At 38.5% G+C, this 19,778-nt stretch overlaps 1 protein-coding gene across 1 annotated transcript; it reads left to right on the top strand.

Annotated features, from left to right (window-relative positions):
• Positions 1-1,796: 1,796 nt before the first annotated feature.
• Positions 1,797-19,497, top strand: LOC127571869 (vomeronasal type-2 receptor 1). The gene is made up of 6 exons (XM_052018614.1): positions 1,797-1,915; positions 5,338-5,629; positions 10,886-11,776; positions 13,924-14,151; positions 15,699-15,822; positions 18,506-19,497. The coding sequence occupies exons 1-6, from the start codon at positions 1,812-1,814 to the stop codon at positions 19,495-19,497; spliced, it is 2,631 nt and encodes an 876-aa protein (XP_051874574.1). The 5' UTR covers positions 1,797-1,811.
• Positions 19,498-19,778: the final 281 nt, after the last annotated feature.

Below are 19,778 nucleotides of genomic sequence, written 5' to 3'. Positions count from 1 at the left end.
CATCAGGCTCAGTTACAAAGTATTTTAACGGTAGTGCCAGCCCACCCATTCAGTCTTGTCTGTGTAACTCGTGGATACAATATTTGCATTTACCGCTTGCAAAACTAAAGCATATAAACTTTAATGATGCTGAAACGTTTTTTCCTCTTGTCATACGGTTTTAGGATTAAAGACGGAGGCGGCGTGGTTTGTTTTTAGTGATGTTTCATTGGACATGTGCCTTGACAAATTTAAAGAAAGATTGGAGACATGAAACCTATCGCTGAGGAAATCCAGAATGTCATGAGCCATTTGAAGCAGAGGTTGAGTTTATAACTCCACGGCCATGGCAACTGTTAACTCTCCAAACAGCTCCTTGAAGTAAACAATTCCGTAAAGTTAATTGTTTAGTCCATGCTCAAAGGAATGTTCATTATATTCTTCTACCAGGGGAAATCGGGCGATAATCATCATTCGTTTGGAACAGATTTGTAATTGTTGAATTAATTAATTTTGTTAAAAATAATTAAATTAGTTTTGTTTACAAGTGAGGTACTGGAACTGTTTTTTAAAAATGCTGTGTGCTTTCCTTGTAAACCAAATTGTAGCTCTCAGTTTTGAGTAAACCCCCTTCATTGAATGAGATATGCAAACAGCATTAATTGGCTGCTCTGGCTTTTTCTCCCTCATCACTTAAGGAAGATAAAATCATAAAACAACTTTTTAGATTTTTGTTGCCGTAAGTTGAGAAGTTGGCAGTGACGAGCTGATCCAAGAACGGCCACGTACCCCGGGGGTTAGGTCTAACGATTGTGGAAGATGTGCAATGTCTGTGGTGTCCCGGCCCCATGGGACGGCGTGTGTTACAGATCTGCACTTAACCCGAGGCCTCAGTTTAAAAGGAAGGTTGATGCTAAGGTCCATGGTGGCTTCAAACATGTTTGTCAGAATCACAGACCAATGTTAACTGGGATTGTGATCCATTCGAGTGGTTGAAATAAAAATTAATCAGGTGCTCGTCAATTATGTTGTTACTGTAATTAATTAGCAGGGGATGATTCGCAAAGCCAGCCCTTGCCAGAAGAGATTTCCAGTGGTCCTTGGGCCGGATACATTTAAACACCAATGCAACCCAAGTTCAGAGCTTCAGCCGTTCAGAAATTAAAGTCCTAACTTTCTGCTCAGATTTTGGCCTCCTATTGAAATGAAACCGGCGGGTTTTGTAGTTGTATTTGACAGTGAATATTTCGATGGACGTTTGTTAAACCACGTTTGGATATTTGTGGTCGTATTCACCCCTTGCATCTTTGGTCCATAAATACTTACACAAGTAGGATCAGGCATCTATCAAGATAGAGGAGCAGGGTTTTTTTTTGTCGATTTTTAAAATATTTTTTGTCAATTTGCAACTTTTGGGAAACAAGATCCCCGTGGAAAGATAATATTAATTGCAACTTTTTAGTTGCAACGTTAACTACTAAAAATTAACTACAAAACCGAGATAAATGAAACACAGAAGTTTTATAAGGTAATATTTTGTTAGGCGAAATGCTGAGCTCTGTAATAACATCCTAAATCCCTTTGGGATGATCTCAAGGTGTATCTTTTGCTCATTTCATTATTTTAACCAATGGGTTTAAAGTTGGTGTCCCAGGAACCCATAAAAGCTGGGGACTTGCAGGTGATCGAGTTTTTTCTCCTCATGTCCTGCAAATCCTAAAATGTATTCGCGATGTTACTTGCGTCTTGTGATGTGTTTAACCATTACTGCAGTAGTTTCTGGAAAATCGACATGCAAATTAAAAGGAAAGTTTAATTTAAATAGTTTCAAAATGCCCGGAGATGTGATGATTGGAGGGATGTTTCCTATTCATTACAGAGTAGTATCCATAAATTCATCATCCAGTACGTCGCCACAATCTTCGGGATGTGAGGGGTAAGAATTATATTCTCAATTATAAACACTTGATTGTCAGTTATAAAAAGCTTGGACAATTCAATTATTATTTGTCTAAGTCACTTCTTATGAGATTTTCTTTTAAATAAAAGCGTTAAGGAAACAAATAAATTGGTTTCCATTTCCACAGAAGACTTAGAGTTATTGACGGCTGCTCAAACTAATTAGTGTTTCAGACCAATATTTGGAAGCCAAGGGAAACTGTTCAGTTATATTTGATGCTTCATTTGATTTGGCCTATCTTTGTCAGATTGTTTAGGGTTTCTGCTACAATAAGCTAAGCCCACTTTCAGTGCGAAAAGAGCATGAAACGTGGCGACCTGAGAAGGTTCCTACTCCAAATGCTAGCTCGGGTGGACGTTTGTCCGATCATTTGCTGTGTACTACCAGTTAAAATAAGTAGTCCATGTGCGAATACCAACATAATGAAATACAATATAAATGAAATATGAATAAATGTATTTTAATGCTAATTAAAGTTTCGGTAAAACACGCAAAAATGAAACAACACATTCTATAATTAGATGCAAACGTATATTCAAAGTTATAGAGTTTTGTTTGTTCCCTGTTAAGTATTACTAGTAAAGAGAAGAAATTATCAGCTTTCTTGGTGGTTTCTGTGCCCTCGCCTCTCCCCTTCTGTGCTTGAGGGCCACGCCCAGCCAATCAGCGAGCGGGCCGTTTGGGTCACTAATTAGGAGGGTCCAACTCCCTGAGACCATCTCCAGCGAGCCCTGCCTGTCATTGACAGACAAGCAGGAGCTGGAGACATCGGTGGGTGCGGTCTGAAAGTTGAAAGTTAAATCCCAGGTGTGTAATGGACAAAGCTTTCTGTGCACATCTGCATATCATGCTTGTAGTTTTTTAGTATCGTCACTCAAAATTTAGAGCGTTTGCTGCACTGTAGGAATTCACGGAAAACGGAAGAATCTAATCTTGGTCCCTAACACAATTTACGACAAGTTTAAATCCTTTGATTTATAGCACGCTGCACTATATCACAGAATGATTGTGTAGACTTGGATAAGCATCACCCCCGTGGTCGGCTACGACAGTGCTTTGCATTTCTCTCACCAGTATTTGCAGACATATACACGTCCCAAAGGCAGGAATTAGGTTGAGGTGGTTATAGTGTCATACAGCACAGAACAGGACCTTCAGTCCACCGTGTCCATATCAATCATTTTATCTATCTATAACTAATGCTATTTACCTCAGCTTGGTCCATAGCTTCTATGTGATTCAAGTGTTTATCTAGATACTTCCTAAATGAGAGTTCCTCCTTCCACCAGCCTCTCAGGCCATGCATTCTGGATTCCAACCACCACCTGGGTGGAAAAGTTCCTCCTCAGATCCCCTCCAGTACTCTTAGCACTTACCCTAAACCTATGCCTTCCTGTTTTAGATCCCTGCTATTGGGAAAAATTTCCAACGCTCAACCTTCTCTAAGGCCCCAATAATTTTGTACACCTCTATCAGGTCACCGCTCAGCCTCCTCTGCTCCAAGGAAAACAAGCCCAGTCTCTCCTCTTAACTGAAATGCTCCATCCCAGGCAACATCCTGATGAATCTCCTCTGCAACCTCTCCAATACAGTAACATTCTTCATATTGTGTGATGACCAGACAGGATGCTCCATCTGTGGCTTATCCATTGTTCTATAAAATTCTATCATAATCTCTCTGCTTTTATATTCTATTCCCTGGCTAATGAAAGTAAGTATCACAAATGCCTTTGTCACCACCTTATCTACCTGTGCTGCATCTCTCGGGGATCATTGGTGATAGAGAGTTACAGCACGGAAACAGGCCCTTCAGCCCATAAAGTACACACTGACCATCAACCACCAAATTGCATTAATGCCATTTTAAAAATTTTCCTCACATTCCCATCAACTCCCCCGGGTTCTAATGCTCACCTAAACACTCAGGGCAATTTGCAGTGGCTGATTGACCTACCAACCTGTGCAGCTTTGGGATGTGGGAGGAAACTGGAGCATTGGAGGAAACCCATGTGGTCACAGGGAGAAGGGGCAACTCCACACAGACAGCACCGAGGTCACGATTGAATCCTGTGAGGCAGCAGCTCTACTCACTGTGCCACTATGCTGCCCACATCCTTGGACTTGTACACCAAAGTCTCTCTGTTCCTCAATACTCCTGTGGCCCTACTGTTCATTGTGTAGGTCCAAATTGCATCATTCCTTCCAAAGTGCATCACCTCACACTTATGAGGATTTATCAAGTATACACTAAAGACCTCCTTATGTCCTCTGACTCCACAGACAGTTTGCCCTTTTGGTCTTTCCCTGGTTACCTTCTTGCTCTTAATATACTTATAAAATGCTTTGGTAGTATGAGTATTCAGGGATGAAATAAACTAAGTTGTTGTGCCCGATATGGAATAGAAACCTGTTGCCTGGTGACACATGACTGCCCAGGACCATTCCTCTGCTTTGGAAAATGGAGAAGTGCAGTGATCTCAGGCAGGTATACACAATGCTGCCACTATTCACAAGAGAATTATAGAATAGAATTATCGAAGTGTTACAGAACCAGGACATTCAGTCCATAAGGTCCATGCCGATTGTAGGCAACAACAATCCCATTCCCGATCTACGGCTATGTAATTTTCTTTTTCCTTGAACTATTTATCCAATTCTTTGGTTTTAAGCTACTTTCATTATCCTTGCAGACAGTGAAGTCTAAATCATGACTACTTGCTTTGTGAAAACACTTTCCCTTATTTTACTTTTCTGAAGGAATGTTAATACTTTAAGTTTTTGTTTTGTAACTGCCTCCATAAAATTCTCCATTGCTAATTTTTCTCCAAGAAGAGCCCAGACAGAGTAAATAGAGTAAACAAAAACATTTCTTTAGCCAAGGGATTAAAAACTGGGGGAATAAATGTAACGTAATTGGTGAAGGAATTAGAGGGACAATAAAGAAAATAAGGAAAGAAAAAATCACCCAGAAGATGGTAGTATTTGGGGATGGGGATGGGGTGAGATGGATCTGGAACTTGTGCTTGAAAAGATGGTACAGGAAGAAACTTTCATTGTACTTAAATAGTACTTGTATGTGTTGAGCCATTACCGGCAGGCTACAGACCTAGAGCTGGAAGATAGGATTTGCACTGAACAGTTGATCTTTAAAAACCTTCCCGAAGCTCACTTTTTTTTAACCTTGTTTCAGCCACCCGACATAAAAGCATCTTCAACATCCTTTCCATTGTCTATGCATATTTCAGTGAAGCATCTTGAAATATCTTGAGGCAATATTTTACTTCCTATTTTCCTTTAGTCTCCATTGGTAACTTTGATAATCATAATCTCTCTGTTTATTATGTGGTTTTGTGAAAAAAACAGAATTTTCTCATAATCTTCATTGATTTGCTGACCAGATTCAATTTCAGAGCTTTCCGCTGGGCCAGAGCAATGATCCATGCGATTAATGAGGTCAACCAAGATGATTCAATTCTGCCTGGTATCCAGCTGGGATACACAATCTATGACTCTTGTTTTACCATTTCCAAAGCTGTTGAAGGAACATTAACGTATCTGACTGGACAGGATGAAGCGGTACCCAACTACCGGTGCGGCTCTGGAGCTCCTTTGGCAGTACTGATTGGAGCTGGAGGTTCAGCTCTGTCTGTTGCAACTGCCAGAATTCTAGGGCTGTACTATTTTCCTCAGGTAACAATACGTAAAATACAATCATGATAAGATAAGATAAGATAAGATATGTTTATTAGTCACATGTACATCGAAACACAGTGAAATGCATCTTTTTGCGTAGTGTTCTGGGGGGCAGCCCGCAAGTATCGCCATGCTTCTGGCACCAACATATCATGCCCACAAACTTCCTAACCCGTACGTCTTTGGAATGTGGGAGGGAATGGAGCACCCGGAGGAAACCCACGCAGACACGGGGAGAACGTACAAACTCCTTACAGACAGTGGCCGGAATTGAACCCGGGTCGCTGGCGCTGTGATAGCATCACGCTAACTGCTACACATGTCTGATCTTGTGTTAGAACTTTAATAAAAATGTAGACACTGATTTTGGGGTTACTAAATTAAAGTGAACATAGAACATTACAGCACAGTACAGGCCCTTTGGCCCACAGTTGTGCCGACCTTTTAACCTACTCTAAGATCAATCTAACCATTCCCTCCCACATAGCCCTCCATTTTTCTGGCATCCATGTGCCTATCTAATAGACTCTTAAATGTCCCTAATGTATCTGCCTCTACCAGCACCCCTGGCAGCACGTTCCACGCACCCACCACTCTCTGTGTAAAAAAAAAACTTACCTCTGATATCCCCCCTGTACTTTCCTCCAATCACCTTAAAATTATGCCCGTTCGCGTTAGCCATTTCCACCCTGGGAAAAAGTCTCTGGCTGTCCACTTGATCTATGCCTCTTATCATCTTGTACACCTCTATCAGGTCACCTCTCATCCTCCTTCGCTCCAAAGCAAAAAGCCCTAGCCGCTCAACCTATCCTCATGGATCTCCAATCCAGGCAGCATCCTGGTAAATCTCCTCTGTATCCTTTCTAAAGCTTCCACATCCTTCCTATAGTGAGGCGACCAGAACTGAACACAATATTCTAAGTGTGGTCTAACTAGGGTTTTATAGAGCTGCAACATTACCTCATGGCTCTTGAACTCAATACCCTGACTAATGAAGGTCAATACACCATACAACCCTATCAACTTGCATGGCAGCTTTAAGGGGTCTATGGACTTGGACCCCAAGATCCCTCTGTTCCTCCACACTGCTAAGAATCCTGGCATTAACCCTGTATTCTGCCTTCAAATTCGACCTTCCAAAGTGAATCACTTCACACTTTTCCGGGTTGAACTCCACCTGCCACTTCTCAGCCCAGCTTTGCATCTTATCAATGTCCCGTTGTAACCCTCGACAACCTTCTACACTATCCACAACACCACCAACCGTCGTGTCATCTGCAGACTTACTAACCCACCCTTCCACTTCCTCATTCCAAGTCATTTATGAAAATCACAAAGAGCAGGGGTCTCAGAACAGATCCCTGCAGAACACCACTGGTTACTGACTTCCAGGCAGAATACACTCCATCTACAACTACCCTCTGCCGTCTTTGGGCAAGCCGATTCTGAATCCACATAGCCAAGTTTCCCTGGATCCCATGCCTCCCAACCTTCTGAATGAGCCTATCATGGGGAATCTTATCAAATGCCTTACTAAAGACCATATGCACCACATACACTGCTCTACCCTCATCAATATGTTTTGTCACATCCTCAAAGAATTCAATCAGGCTTGTGTGGTACGACCTGCCCCTCACAGAGCCACATTGACTATCCCTAATCAGACTATGCTTCTCCAAATGCTCATAAAGAATCTTTTCCAATAATTTGCCCACCACTCAAGTAAGACTCACTGGTCTATAATTCCCAGGGTTATCCCTACTCCCTTTCTTGAACAAAGGAATAACATTTGCCACCCTCCAATCATCTGGTACTACTGTGGCCAGTGAGGACGCAAAGATCATCACCAAGGACTCAGAAATCTCTTCCCTCACTTCCTGTAGTATCCTGGAGAATATCCTGATGGCCCCAGGGACTTACCTATCCTGAGGTTTTTCAAAAGTTACAGCACATCCTCCTTCTTAACATTGACATGTTCTAGCTTATCAGCCTGTTTTACGCTGTCCTCACAAACGTCAAGGTCTCTCTCACTAGTGAATACTAAAGCAAAGTATTCATTAAGGACCTCTCCAACCTCCTCCGACTCCGGACACATGTTTCCTCCTCTATCCCTAATTGGTCCTACCTTTGCTCTAGTCATCCTTCTGTTCTTCACATATGAGTAAACTCCTTGGGGTTTTCCTTAATACTACTTGCCAAGGCCTTCTCATGCCCCCTTCTAGCTCTCCTAAGTTTTTTCTTAAGCTCCTTCCTATCTACCTTGTAACTCTCCAGAGCCCTGTCTAATCCTTGCTTCCTAAACCTTAAGTAATCTTCTTTCTTCCTCTTCACTGGATATTCCACATCTCTTGTCAACCATGGTTCCTTCACCCTACCATCCTTTTCCTGCCTCAATGGGACAAACCTATTCAGAAGTGATCTCTAAACAATTCCCACATTTCCATTGTGCATTTCCCTGAGTACATCTGTTCCCAATTTACACTCCCAAGTTCCTGCCTAAAAGGATCATAATTCCCCCTCCCCCAATTAAACACTTTCCCATACCATCTGCTCCTATCCCTCTCCAAGTCAAGGGTAAAGGTCAGGGAGTTGTGGTCACTGTCTCTGAAATGCTCACCCACTGAGAGATCTGACACCTGACCAGGTTCATTGCCTAGTACCAGATCCAGAATGGCCTCTCCTCTAGTCAGCCTGACTACATATTGTGTGAGGAATCCTTCCTGGACACACCTAACAAATTCTGCCCCATCCAAACCTTTTCCACAAACAATCAATGTTCGGGAAGTTGAAATCACCCACGACAACAACCCTATTACTTTTGCACCTTTCCAAAATCTGCCTCCCAATCTATTCCTTGGTGTCTCTGTTGCTATTGGGGAGGTCTATAGAATGCTCTCAATGGAGTGATTGCTCCCTTCCTGTTTCTGACCTCCACCCACACTGACTCAGTAGACGATCCCTCCAGGACATCTTCCCTTTCTGCAGCTGTGATATTATCCCTGATCAGCAATGCCACTCCCCCACCTCTTTTATCTCCCTCTCTGTCCCTTTTGAAATATCTAAACCCCAGAGTATCTATACACAGTTATATTTGCCAAGTATTTCATATGACAAAGTTTTGACATGTGAATTGTAAAATTTAGTGAAATAATTTACCTTGAAAGGTTACACATCTTATTGTAAGTTACCTATGTATAAGTCTGAACTTTAAATTTGAGCTCTCTCAAACTTAGTCATTTTATGCAGATTGATCCATTTTCTCCAGTTCAGATAATGTTGTTAGAGATATTTAAAGTTGGCACCTTTGTCTAGAAGTTCTAATACACTAATTACACATAAAATTAAGTTAGACAAGGAACAGATTAAGCCATTATATTCCTATATGATATAGCATCTCTTTGGGATAGGTGTCGAGTTGGTTGTTGGAATATAAATGTGCTATGGCAATTCTGGTGCCTGCTGTGGTGCATGCTATTTTGAATTCATTTACCCATCGAGCATGGTGGGTTGTTCATCATTTCTCTTGGAACTTGACCAAGATGTGCACAAGCAGCTATTCTTTATTATCTAAATACAATTTTTAGCTGAAATTCAAATTGTCATTATACCTCTTGGGTAACAATAACTTTAAAACTATTGCAAACCTACACAAATTCTTTAAGAAGAGTTAAATTCAGGATTGTCTTAATGTAGGAATAACCAGTGAGATTCTCAAGCAGTAATTATGGGTTGGAATGCAGTTAAAGGCATATCTGGACCTCATTCAACAAAAGGATAATGTTTTCATTTTTTTTTACCTGAAAATAGTAAAAAAACACAGAGTTCTCATTAATTCAGTGATTCCGCATTGATTGCCTCAGCATGGATTGTAGTAGCACATCCTGTGGGGAAAGGTGGAATCAGGGTCAACAACTTCTGGATTTCCACATCAAACTGACACATGCACATTGAAGAAGTTGCTGTCAGATTTTCTCCATTACAGCTGTGTGTGCAGATACTCTCATCATAATCCAGGCCATTCTCCCTCAGGAAGTCAGACTGTGTTCAGGATTGATGGAGCCATCAATAATTGGATAGTGACATTCAACACTGCAATGATTGTTAAGTGTTTTCATATCACATTAAACTACTGATGTTGCAAAAGCAAATAACATTAAAAAAATGTTATTTCAAAATATATTTGAAAAAATTGTTATTTGAAACCCAGAAAACTAAAATAATCAACCATTAGAGTTAGCAGTAACACAGATTGTTGCACAATAGAGGTCACTGTTTCTTTAGGAATAATCTGAAAAATTATAATTATCTGTCAGTTAGTTCACTGGAGTCTTATATTATGAGGATTACAGACAGTACTGAGGGCAGTGATTAGTTCTTATTGAACTTCATTCCTGTTTGCTGAATGTGTTATTTACCATTTCTTGATTAATCAAAAGGCATTTGACAATGAGATACGCAATGGTCAAAGACAACTCAGATCTGAGCACCTAACCATAATATGTAATAATGGTTCCAAGATTTTCTGCAATTTAAAAATAACATCATCATAATCTGAAACTTGCAGAATTTAACAAATTAAAATATGAAGCTCAATTTAGTTAGTTTTAGAAATTAATTTATACCTTTCTTTTCATAAAAGATAGCATTTCCATCCCAAAATCCAAAGCTCAGTTACAACATACCTTTCTCAATTCATAAACTTATATCTTTAAATAAAATTATGCTGATCAATTCCTGCCTTTACAACACTCCAGTATGTAATAACTGAACAGCCCTGTGCCTGGCATTAACTATGTCATTAAATAGGATTATGGCAAGAAGTAATAACGATAGTTTGATGTCCAGAACAGAAACTGCTACCACGTACGTTCTGATGACAAAATGTTTTACTGAAACTGAGGTGGTTAATTACATTGTTTCACTAACGTGTGTGGCAGAGTGTGATAACATGGAGTCTTGCCTTGTCATTAAGGAATCGCCAAAGATGCTGAAGTTAATGGGGTGAGTGAAGGTACTACTGCAGCAGTCCAAAAGTCTAAATGACCAGATTAGAAGCCATGTAAGCAGAGGCTTGGGAATATTAGCATAATTCATATCTTCAATTCACATCGATTTAAAGACAAAGCCAGTAAACAAAATAAAAAAGGTGAAAAACATAATTGTGTTCAATACAACATGTAGATGCTGCTTTTGAGATACTGCATAATTTGACATGTATGTTTTAAAAATGTCTCTTTGCTGACTCTTTTGCAGGTGGATTACTCGGCCTCTTGCTCAATTTTGAGTGATAAATTTCAGTTTCCCTCCTTTATCCGAACCATACCAAGTGATACTTTTCAATCCACAGCGATGGCAAAACTTGTGATGCACTTTGGATGGACATGGGTGGGCACAATAGCGTCAGATGATGACTATGGGAAATATGGAATTAAGCGATTTAAAGAAGAGGTAGAAAAGGCTGGTGTATGCATTTCATTTTCTGAGACTATCCCCAAAGTTTACGCAAGAGAGAAAATAGTTCGGATTGTTGACACCATTGAAGAATCAACTGCCAAAATCATTGCCGTCTTCTCTGCTGATATTGATCTGAGCTCATTGATAGAAGAAGTCATGAAACGCAATATTTCTGACAGAACGTGGATAGCAAGTGAAGCTTGGATTAACTCTGCTTTGATTTCCAAACCAGAATATTCCTCGCTTTTGGGTGGAACCATTGGATTTGCAATTCCACGAGCTGATATCCGTGGTCTTTACGAACATCTAGTTCAGTTAGATCCAAGAAATACTGGAGATAAACTGATAACTGAGTTCTGGGAGAGAGCCTTTGATTGCATGTGGCCTGAGTATGGTGTGTCTGTCAGTAGAATGGCTGATTACAAAATGACAAAGTATAATAGAACAGGTGTAGATGCTAGAATTCATAATATCCTCCCTATTTCTCAGCGGTTCTGCACAGGAAAGGAGAATTTGAATGAAATTGATAATACATATACTGATGTATCCCAGCTGAGGCTGACGTACAGTGTGTATAAATCTGTATACACTGTAGCACATGCTCTTCACAATATGTATACCTGTAAGACAGGTGAAGGGCCATTTGTAAATGGATCATGTACAAACATCAAAGACTTTCAGCCATGGCAGGTAGGTAATCAATGATTTCCATTACACAGTTCTTCATTCAGTTATTACTTTTATTGTATTGGTTCCTAATTATTATTAGTGTCCTTTTTCGTTAGTGAGGCAACAAATCACGCACTGATGGAATATCTGTCCAAAGCAGGAAATAATAGAAAGAGGCTCCTTCAACCTCCTAAAAGTTGTGCTGAGCACTCTCCTATCCTGAATAATTGCTGTACTTAATCACAGCATTATAACATTAGATGGCAGAGAAAGAACCCATTCTCTCCATTGTACTGAAGTCTGATCTTTGAAAATTCTACCCACTTCCTAACTCTGTGCTTTTCCCTTCTAGATCTGCAAACATTTCTGCTTCCAAGTTTTTATCCAATCACTGTTTGAAAGTTGTATTGAATCTTCTTCCAGAACTTTTCAGCCAATATTTTCCAGATCATAACAGCTCACTTCATACATTTTATTTTCCACATATTGGCTTTAGCAGTTCATAAAATCCAGCTTAAAACTGTTAAGAACCTATTTAAAAGATTGTTTCTGAAGGAAATACTATGATAAATACTTATGAATAATTCTGCAGAATATGGGTAATGGACAAATTAAATAAAAATGAAACTCAAAATCTTTACTATCCTGGAAATGTTTCATAGATGTGACTGAATCACACTGTCTTCAAAGATGCATTATTGCTTTCCTAAAGTGTCACGGAAATCAGCATTAGTTTTGCACCTGGTGTAGTTGTTAAAATTGTGCATTGTGTTTCATTAATAAATAACCACAGTTATTAGTTACAGACAAGCATATCATTTAAGTAAATTGTTTGGAAATCATCATTAATGAGTCAGATAATTTAGAAATCTAAGGAAAGTATATTGAAGAGTCTGATGACAGAGCATTGAGGGTCTGGGAGCCTCATGACTATGATGGTAGTTTGGTACAGGACTGGTAGATCTAATAGCGAGTCGTGCACGTGATGCAGTGTAACCAGTTCTCCAAAAATAATGGATTTCTGCAGGGCTGCAGAATATGATTTTATTTTAAATGAAGCATTTACTTTTCATGGTTCTCAGACTGCAAGAAGCCTAATGAAATATAGCTTGCATTGAAAATGGCTCTATACTCCACTCTCCCCACAGCTCTGCAAACTCTTTCCTTTCAGACACTTGTTAATTTCCCTCTTGAAAGCTACAGTTGAATCTGTTTCCACTGCTAACAGTAGGATTATATTCCAGACACAAACCATTGCTGTGAAATAAAAGGTTTTCCTTAGGTCGCTCTCGGGTTTTTTTTGCCAACGACCTGGTACTTTGCCCTTGTATTATTGGGAAGAGTTGCTCTCTGTCTATACTTTTCATGATGTTAAATACCCTGATCAGATCTCATTGCAACCTCTTCTGTTCCAAGCAAAACAATCCCAGCTTCTTCTTTCTATGCACTTCACAGAATATTAATGCTGCATTGTTACAAAATGGTTAACACGGTGAATACAGAAGTTTTGTGACAACTGAATGTTTCTGCATCATGCTCATAAATCAAATTTGCACATATTAGAGATTAGAAGGCTTCATATTTGTACCAAGAACAGCTAATTAATTTCAACATCATCACTGAACTTCATCATCCTGTGTGAAAAAATAAGAGAGTTCCTGACAACATGGCAACTTATTAAGAAAATGGGATTGAATTGGAAAAATGCTGGAGTGAACCATCTTTTGCTGCCCACTAACATTTTCTTACACCCTTCAGCACAATATTCTTTTGCTCTGGGATGTGCTGTAAGTGCATATTTAATTTGACATTGAGTTTAATGTTCAATTAATGTGAAAATCTAGCAAGCTCTTTAAAATAACAAAGGATCTGAGGTTGAGACTTTGTTTGAGCTAAACATAATGTAAACCAACCACCATATCTACCAATTCCCATCAAATGGTATTGCTAAAATTTTAACTCCTAACTTTAATGCCTAATTTGTATATTAATCGTGGCCTGCAACGTTAATATGGTGATATCTTTTTCAGTATGCGTTTGTCCAATGTAATTTTGAAGTAGATGTTTCATTTAATGCATTGAACTAATAAAGGTAATTCCTTCTATTTGTGATTTATATTCACAAACAACACCTGTCTCTTGTTAATTTTTCTTTTGTTTTTTTTCAGCTTATGTATTACCTGAAAAATGTTCGGTTTCAGAGCCTTCTAGGTGAAGAAATATATTTTGATGCAAATGGGGATATTGATGCAATGTATGATATTATAAACTGGCAGAGAACCTCCAATGGGTACATTACTTATAAGGTAATAGGCAGTTACAATGGGACTGCACCTCCTGGAGAAGAGATGACCATCCAAAATGACTCTATAATTTGGAATGATGACCAGACTACGGTATGTAAGTAATGAAGCATCTGCTTTATAGAAAACAATAGAAGGACATTTGAATTTTACTCGCGTTAATAGCCAACAGAGTTAAGTCAAACTTTGGTTAACACAACTTAAGTTGATGTGCCTAAAAGCCAATGATGAAATTAAAAAGAACTCATTTATATAGTGTCTTTCATAACCTGTGGATCACAGCAAAGCTTTTTTTTCAGGTAGTGAAGAACTTTTGATGTGTTATCATTTTTATAATATAGTTAGTAAAGTAGTTGATTTGCAAATAACCACGCTCTCTGATCCAGTAATTCAATAATGATCAGATTACCTGATTTTCAGTGATATTTGTTCAGGATAAAAATAGGAAATGTCTTTTGCTCTTCATCAAAATAGTGCAAAGGGATCACTTAGAGTGAGAGTGTTGACAGGTTTAACAACATATCAGAAAGTTGCCATGCCTGATGTAGCTACAAACTGAGCTACAAAGTTTTCAAGAAATAGTACCTTAAACTTAAGCAAACTGGCAAATTTTTTACTGATTTGAAAAATTCAGATCTGTGAAATTATACAAAGTGACACAGTAGAGGTTGTAGTAGGTCTCAGGGAGGGTGTCACAAATTAATATATAATTGGCAGATGTCTGACTCAATTGGCCACTTACTGAGTGTAGTTTCTGCCAATTCACTATACTTACCCTGAAATATCACTGAAGCACTAACAAAAGCTGATGATCCTGGGCTGGATGTGGGGAAGGAATAGTAGCACTTATTTTGCTGAGAATACATACTTCAATAATGCTAACTGGAAAATGAGCTGTAAAGAAGACTGCACATTTTCCAGTTCCTCGCTGGTAGAGGATCTATTGTGAGAGATAAGGTCAAGCAAGGACATTCTATTTCTCTAAGTGGGTGAAGGATCTCCAAGATTGATCACTCTTAGCAGATTCAGCACTCTAGTGTGTAGCTTTTATTTATAGCAGCTTGCAAATCACCATCTTTGATATATCAATATAACCATGTTCTTCAATGCACAATTAAGGAAGTGCAGTAGTGCTTCATCTATCTTTTCACGGGAGAGAAGGGAATTAGCAGGTGACTGGAAACAGTTTCAAATGATCCTTGGCGTGTCCATCTTGAAAGGCACTATGCTGGTCCCCTTCTGTTCCTACCGCACTTTCACACAGATCCTGTATTCAGAATTCAAATAGTTACATATTCACTATTTTGCAAACTATTCTGAAAATTTTCATTAATTCGATTTTGTTATTTAAAATGGTGCACAGACGATATAGAAATGTGAAGTGTGGCGATCAAATTCCAATTGATAATTGTTGTGGTCTTCTGCAAACAAAAAGACATCAGTCCTAGTGTGGGGTTCAGAGTTTATGTAATCAAAATCTTTCTATTATGCTGTACGTCTGAGATGCCACTTGTTATTTCACTCACTTTTTATTTTCCTGCAGGCCATAAAATGCTCGCTTTACTTTGGTAGTCTCTCTATTTGTGCAAATTGCTTTCTGGAAAGTCATGTTTAATTTGCATCAATGTTCTATCTGGCAGCCTCCATTTTCTGTGTGTAGTGAAAGCTGTCAGCCTGGCACCAGGAAGGGAATTCGACAAGGAGAACCTGTTTGTTGCTTTGATTGTATTCCATGTGCTGATGGTGAGATAACCAATGAAACAGGTTAGTTAAACAACTTCCTATTTTTTTAAATCGATGTATACAAAATATTCACTCAATTGTCTACATACATATAATTACATAATTTGAATAACACATAACTAAAAACAACCTGAAGGTGTAATGAAAATGCCAAGTGATAAATATAATGGGCAGGATTGTGCTGGACCTGCCCAGTAACTCTCATTCACATTTTGCATGATACCCATGATGGTTGCACACAAATTATTGTTGCCATGGCCACTCCATGAGGTAAATTGGTCGGCAGGCGGCAACTAGGCTGCAGATGGTATTAACCAATGCCCCATCCGCTGACGGCCCTGATGACCTTCTGACACTATTGCAGTCAGAAGATCTCTTCACTGATTCTAAACATCAGCGATGATTGAAGACATTCAGAGAGAGTTGAAAAAAATATAAATAATTAAAAAATACAATAAAAAACGAAATAAGTTATTTTAATGACCCATTCAACTTCTGTAATTTAGTTAAAAAGATCAATTAAAAAAAACTTTCACATGTCATTTTACTGTTTGGTGATCCTATTTAAGTGAACGGGGGCTGGTCAGACACACCAGGTCTGGCTGGCACAAAGCTGAGGGGTCAAATGTGAAGTGTATCTGACTTCTTAGTACACTTTATTACTGATTGCCTCAGACCCTGGTTGTGAATTTAAGAGTGGAGCAAAGTAGAAGGTGACATGTGCCCATGGTTAGTCTTGAACTGCCAGTTGGCTGTCAACAGGGCGGCATGGTAGCATAGCGGTTAGTGCGATGCTATTACAGCGCCAGAGATTGGGGTTCGATTCCTGTCACTGTAAGGAGTTTGTACGTTCTCCCGTGTCTGTGTGGGTTTCCTCCGGGTGCTCCGGTTTCCTCCCACATTCCAAAGATGTACGGGTAGGTTAATATGGGTTTAAAATGGGCGGCGCGGACTCACTGGGCCGGAAGGGCCTGTTACCACGCTGTAAATAAAATTTAAAAAAAATTTAAAACATGATCTGGCCCATTAGTTTCTATTAGGAAGGAAACATAAATTAATTTTATGAAATTGTGCTCTCAAAGATGTTACAACTAAAGTGTGGAAATTGTGAGAATTATGCATTTAAATGTACAGATATGTTCTTCTGGTAGGTAAGGCTACCCTGAGGAGCACAATCCTGTAACATTAGCTCTTAGATCATTTTCTACTTGCATATCTAAATAAATCGATATTGACTTGGGGTAGATGGATAGTGGTGGCATTCACTCTGGACGTTAAAAGAAAGTGCTCAGCATACATCTGAGTAACATGTGTTTGTGTACTCAAAGTATGGAAAGATGGATTTTACAATATAATAGCTGCTCTTAAGTATAATTAGTATGAATTTCATTGTTGAATCAGTGATCAATTCAATTTCAGTATGAATAATTACTAAGCAAAATTCTCTAACCTTGCTGCATTATATTATATTTAAAATGCTTTTCACAGAAATATACTAATTATATGTAACCCTTAGTACCAGCTATTTAATACTATATTACATTTCTCATCCCCCACACTATTTTAAATCCTCCATGTTTTAATAATGTGTATTTTACCTTACTTTCTTCATGTAGAATATTTCCTCTAAGGAACTGAGTGGGTGAGGTGCAGAGCATTTCCTCTTGGTTAATTCTTAATACCTGATTTTTTAAAAAAGCCAACTATATGTTGGTAAGCTTGTAATCACACAGTACAGACCTCTTAGAAATCGTGCAAATTAATGCATGCTCTAGTTTTCTTTCTTTCACATGCAGAAGATGGCTGGTATCCATCAGACACCTTGATTGCCTGTCTATGTTTGGGAAACCAAAGAGTATGTGGGCATTAACCACTATATCACCTTTGCATGGTTCAGAGTTCCAAAGAACCTAATGTACTTATAACAATCCCATCATAAACCTTATCACACTCTTTTATCCTTTTAGCCTTTTTTATCAGGGCTAAATAAAAAACAAAGATAGATGATTAGAAGAAAAGATTAGAACTTGAATTGTAGTAACTTAAAGTACAAAAGCAAATTGTAAGGCATGAAAATTGTATTAGAAAATATAACCTATGGTAAAATATATTTTAGTCAGACATTAGAATCCAAATATGAATGATAGAAGACAAAACAAACCTAAACAACAGCATATTTTATTTGGGAACATCCATCAGAGGCTTAGCAGTGTATCGGGGTTAAGAGAATTTGTGAACTTGTCTTTGGTTCCTAAATCCAGAAAATAATTATTCCAGGGAGTATCTGGTTAAGTGTATGAAATACAGTGTGTAGATCTGAATTCTTTGTTATGACGTGGAATCCACTGTTGATTGTTTGAGACTGATTAATTCATTTTTCTCCTAAGTTGCAGATATTTTGAATGGGAAATAAAGTCCGTTGCAAGTAAAGCCAAAGTATTTAATATTAATCTGACATTTTAAAAAGTGACCCTACATGGGAGAGACAGCTTTTCTAAATTATCAAATAATTTTTGTATACTTAGATTAAAATTGAGAGCAAAGCAGCATAATACATAAATTAAATAAATATCGCTACATCTATGATTGGTCATGTCAAATGTACTTAGGAAAAGTTGTATACCTTCTATGAAATTACTGGTACACAAGTTTGAATTAGTGTCTCTGTCAACTACATAACTTGATTTTGATATTCATTTAACAGATTCAAGGGAATGCATTCGTTGTCCTGAAGATTACTGGTCCAATGCAAATAGAGATGAATGTGTGCATAAAGTGATTGAATACCTTGGTTACAATGATCCCCTAGGAATAGCATTAATAGCACTATCCATATTTGGGGCTTGCGTTACTATAGCCATTGCTGTAGTTTACATAGTCCGCAAGGATACTGCCCTTGTCAAGGCTAATGATCGTGGACTGAGTTTAATACTGTTATTTTCACTAGTTATATGCTTTCTTAGCTCAATTGTTTTTGTTGGTCTGCCAGTAGCATGGTCTTGTATGACACGACAGGTTCTTCTTGCTATTAGCTTTGCTACTTGTCTTTCATGTATGTTATCAAAGGCTGTTAATTTGATGCTCAAAGCCAAAGCAGTAAAATCATCTGAAGGCACAGAGAAAAAGCGATTACGCCCTTTTCAGCAAAAAATTATTGCACTGATTTTTACCTTATGCCATGCTTGTCTTTGTACAGCTTGGTTACTAATTTTCCCTCCTTACCCTGTCAAGAATACACTGTCTCAAAATATCGAAATAATTATGGAATGCAATGAAGGCTCTGTAGCATTTCTGTGTTGCGTATTAGGTTATGATGCATTGCTGGCTGGAATTTGCTTTATTTTTGCTTTCATTGCGCGCAAGCTACCTGATAACTTTAATGAAGCCAAGTTTATGACCTTTGCCCTGCTTGTCTTTTTTATTGTATGGATTTCTTTTGTCCCAGCCTACTTAAGCACTCGGGGGAAATACATGGTAGCTGTTGAGATGTTTGCAATTTTGGCATCCAGTTTTGGTGTGCTTGCTTGCCTTTTTGTTCCTAAATGTTATATTATCATATTAAAACCGGAAAGGAACACAGAGGAATTAGTTCAGGGCATAACTGGTACAAATGATAAGAGTGCTCCACCAACGTCACAGTCACTGTCCACCTCAGGAATAAGCACTGCCTGTTCAACAGTTACTCTCAATGGATAAACTTGTGATAAACTTGTTTTTTGACAGGGTCTGTTGTAGTGTTAGACTGCTTTTATTGTTTGAATATGCATTAATATAGTTCTCAAGCATTTAAGAAAGCTATGGATCATATATTCTAAATATAAAATGCCAGTGGCTTATATTTTAATAATGTAATTTATGCAGTGTTTAACTCTTTGTCTTTGTCTATTCGCTGACCTATTCTGCAAGATCATAAATATGTAACAGCCTGAGCTTGACGAAGCTCATCTTGAACTCAAGACTCATAACTATGCTTCATG

This window comes from Pristis pectinata, chromosome 6 (genome assembly GCF_009764475.1).
Source record: "Pristis pectinata isolate sPriPec2 chromosome 6, sPriPec2.1.pri, whole genome shotgun sequence".
NCBI classification, from domain to species: Eukaryota; Metazoa; Chordata; class Chondrichthyes; order Rhinopristiformes; family Pristidae; genus Pristis; species Pristis pectinata.
The sequence above is the reverse complement of the archived record's forward strand: the minus strand, read 5'-3'. Positions and strand labels throughout refer to the sequence as shown.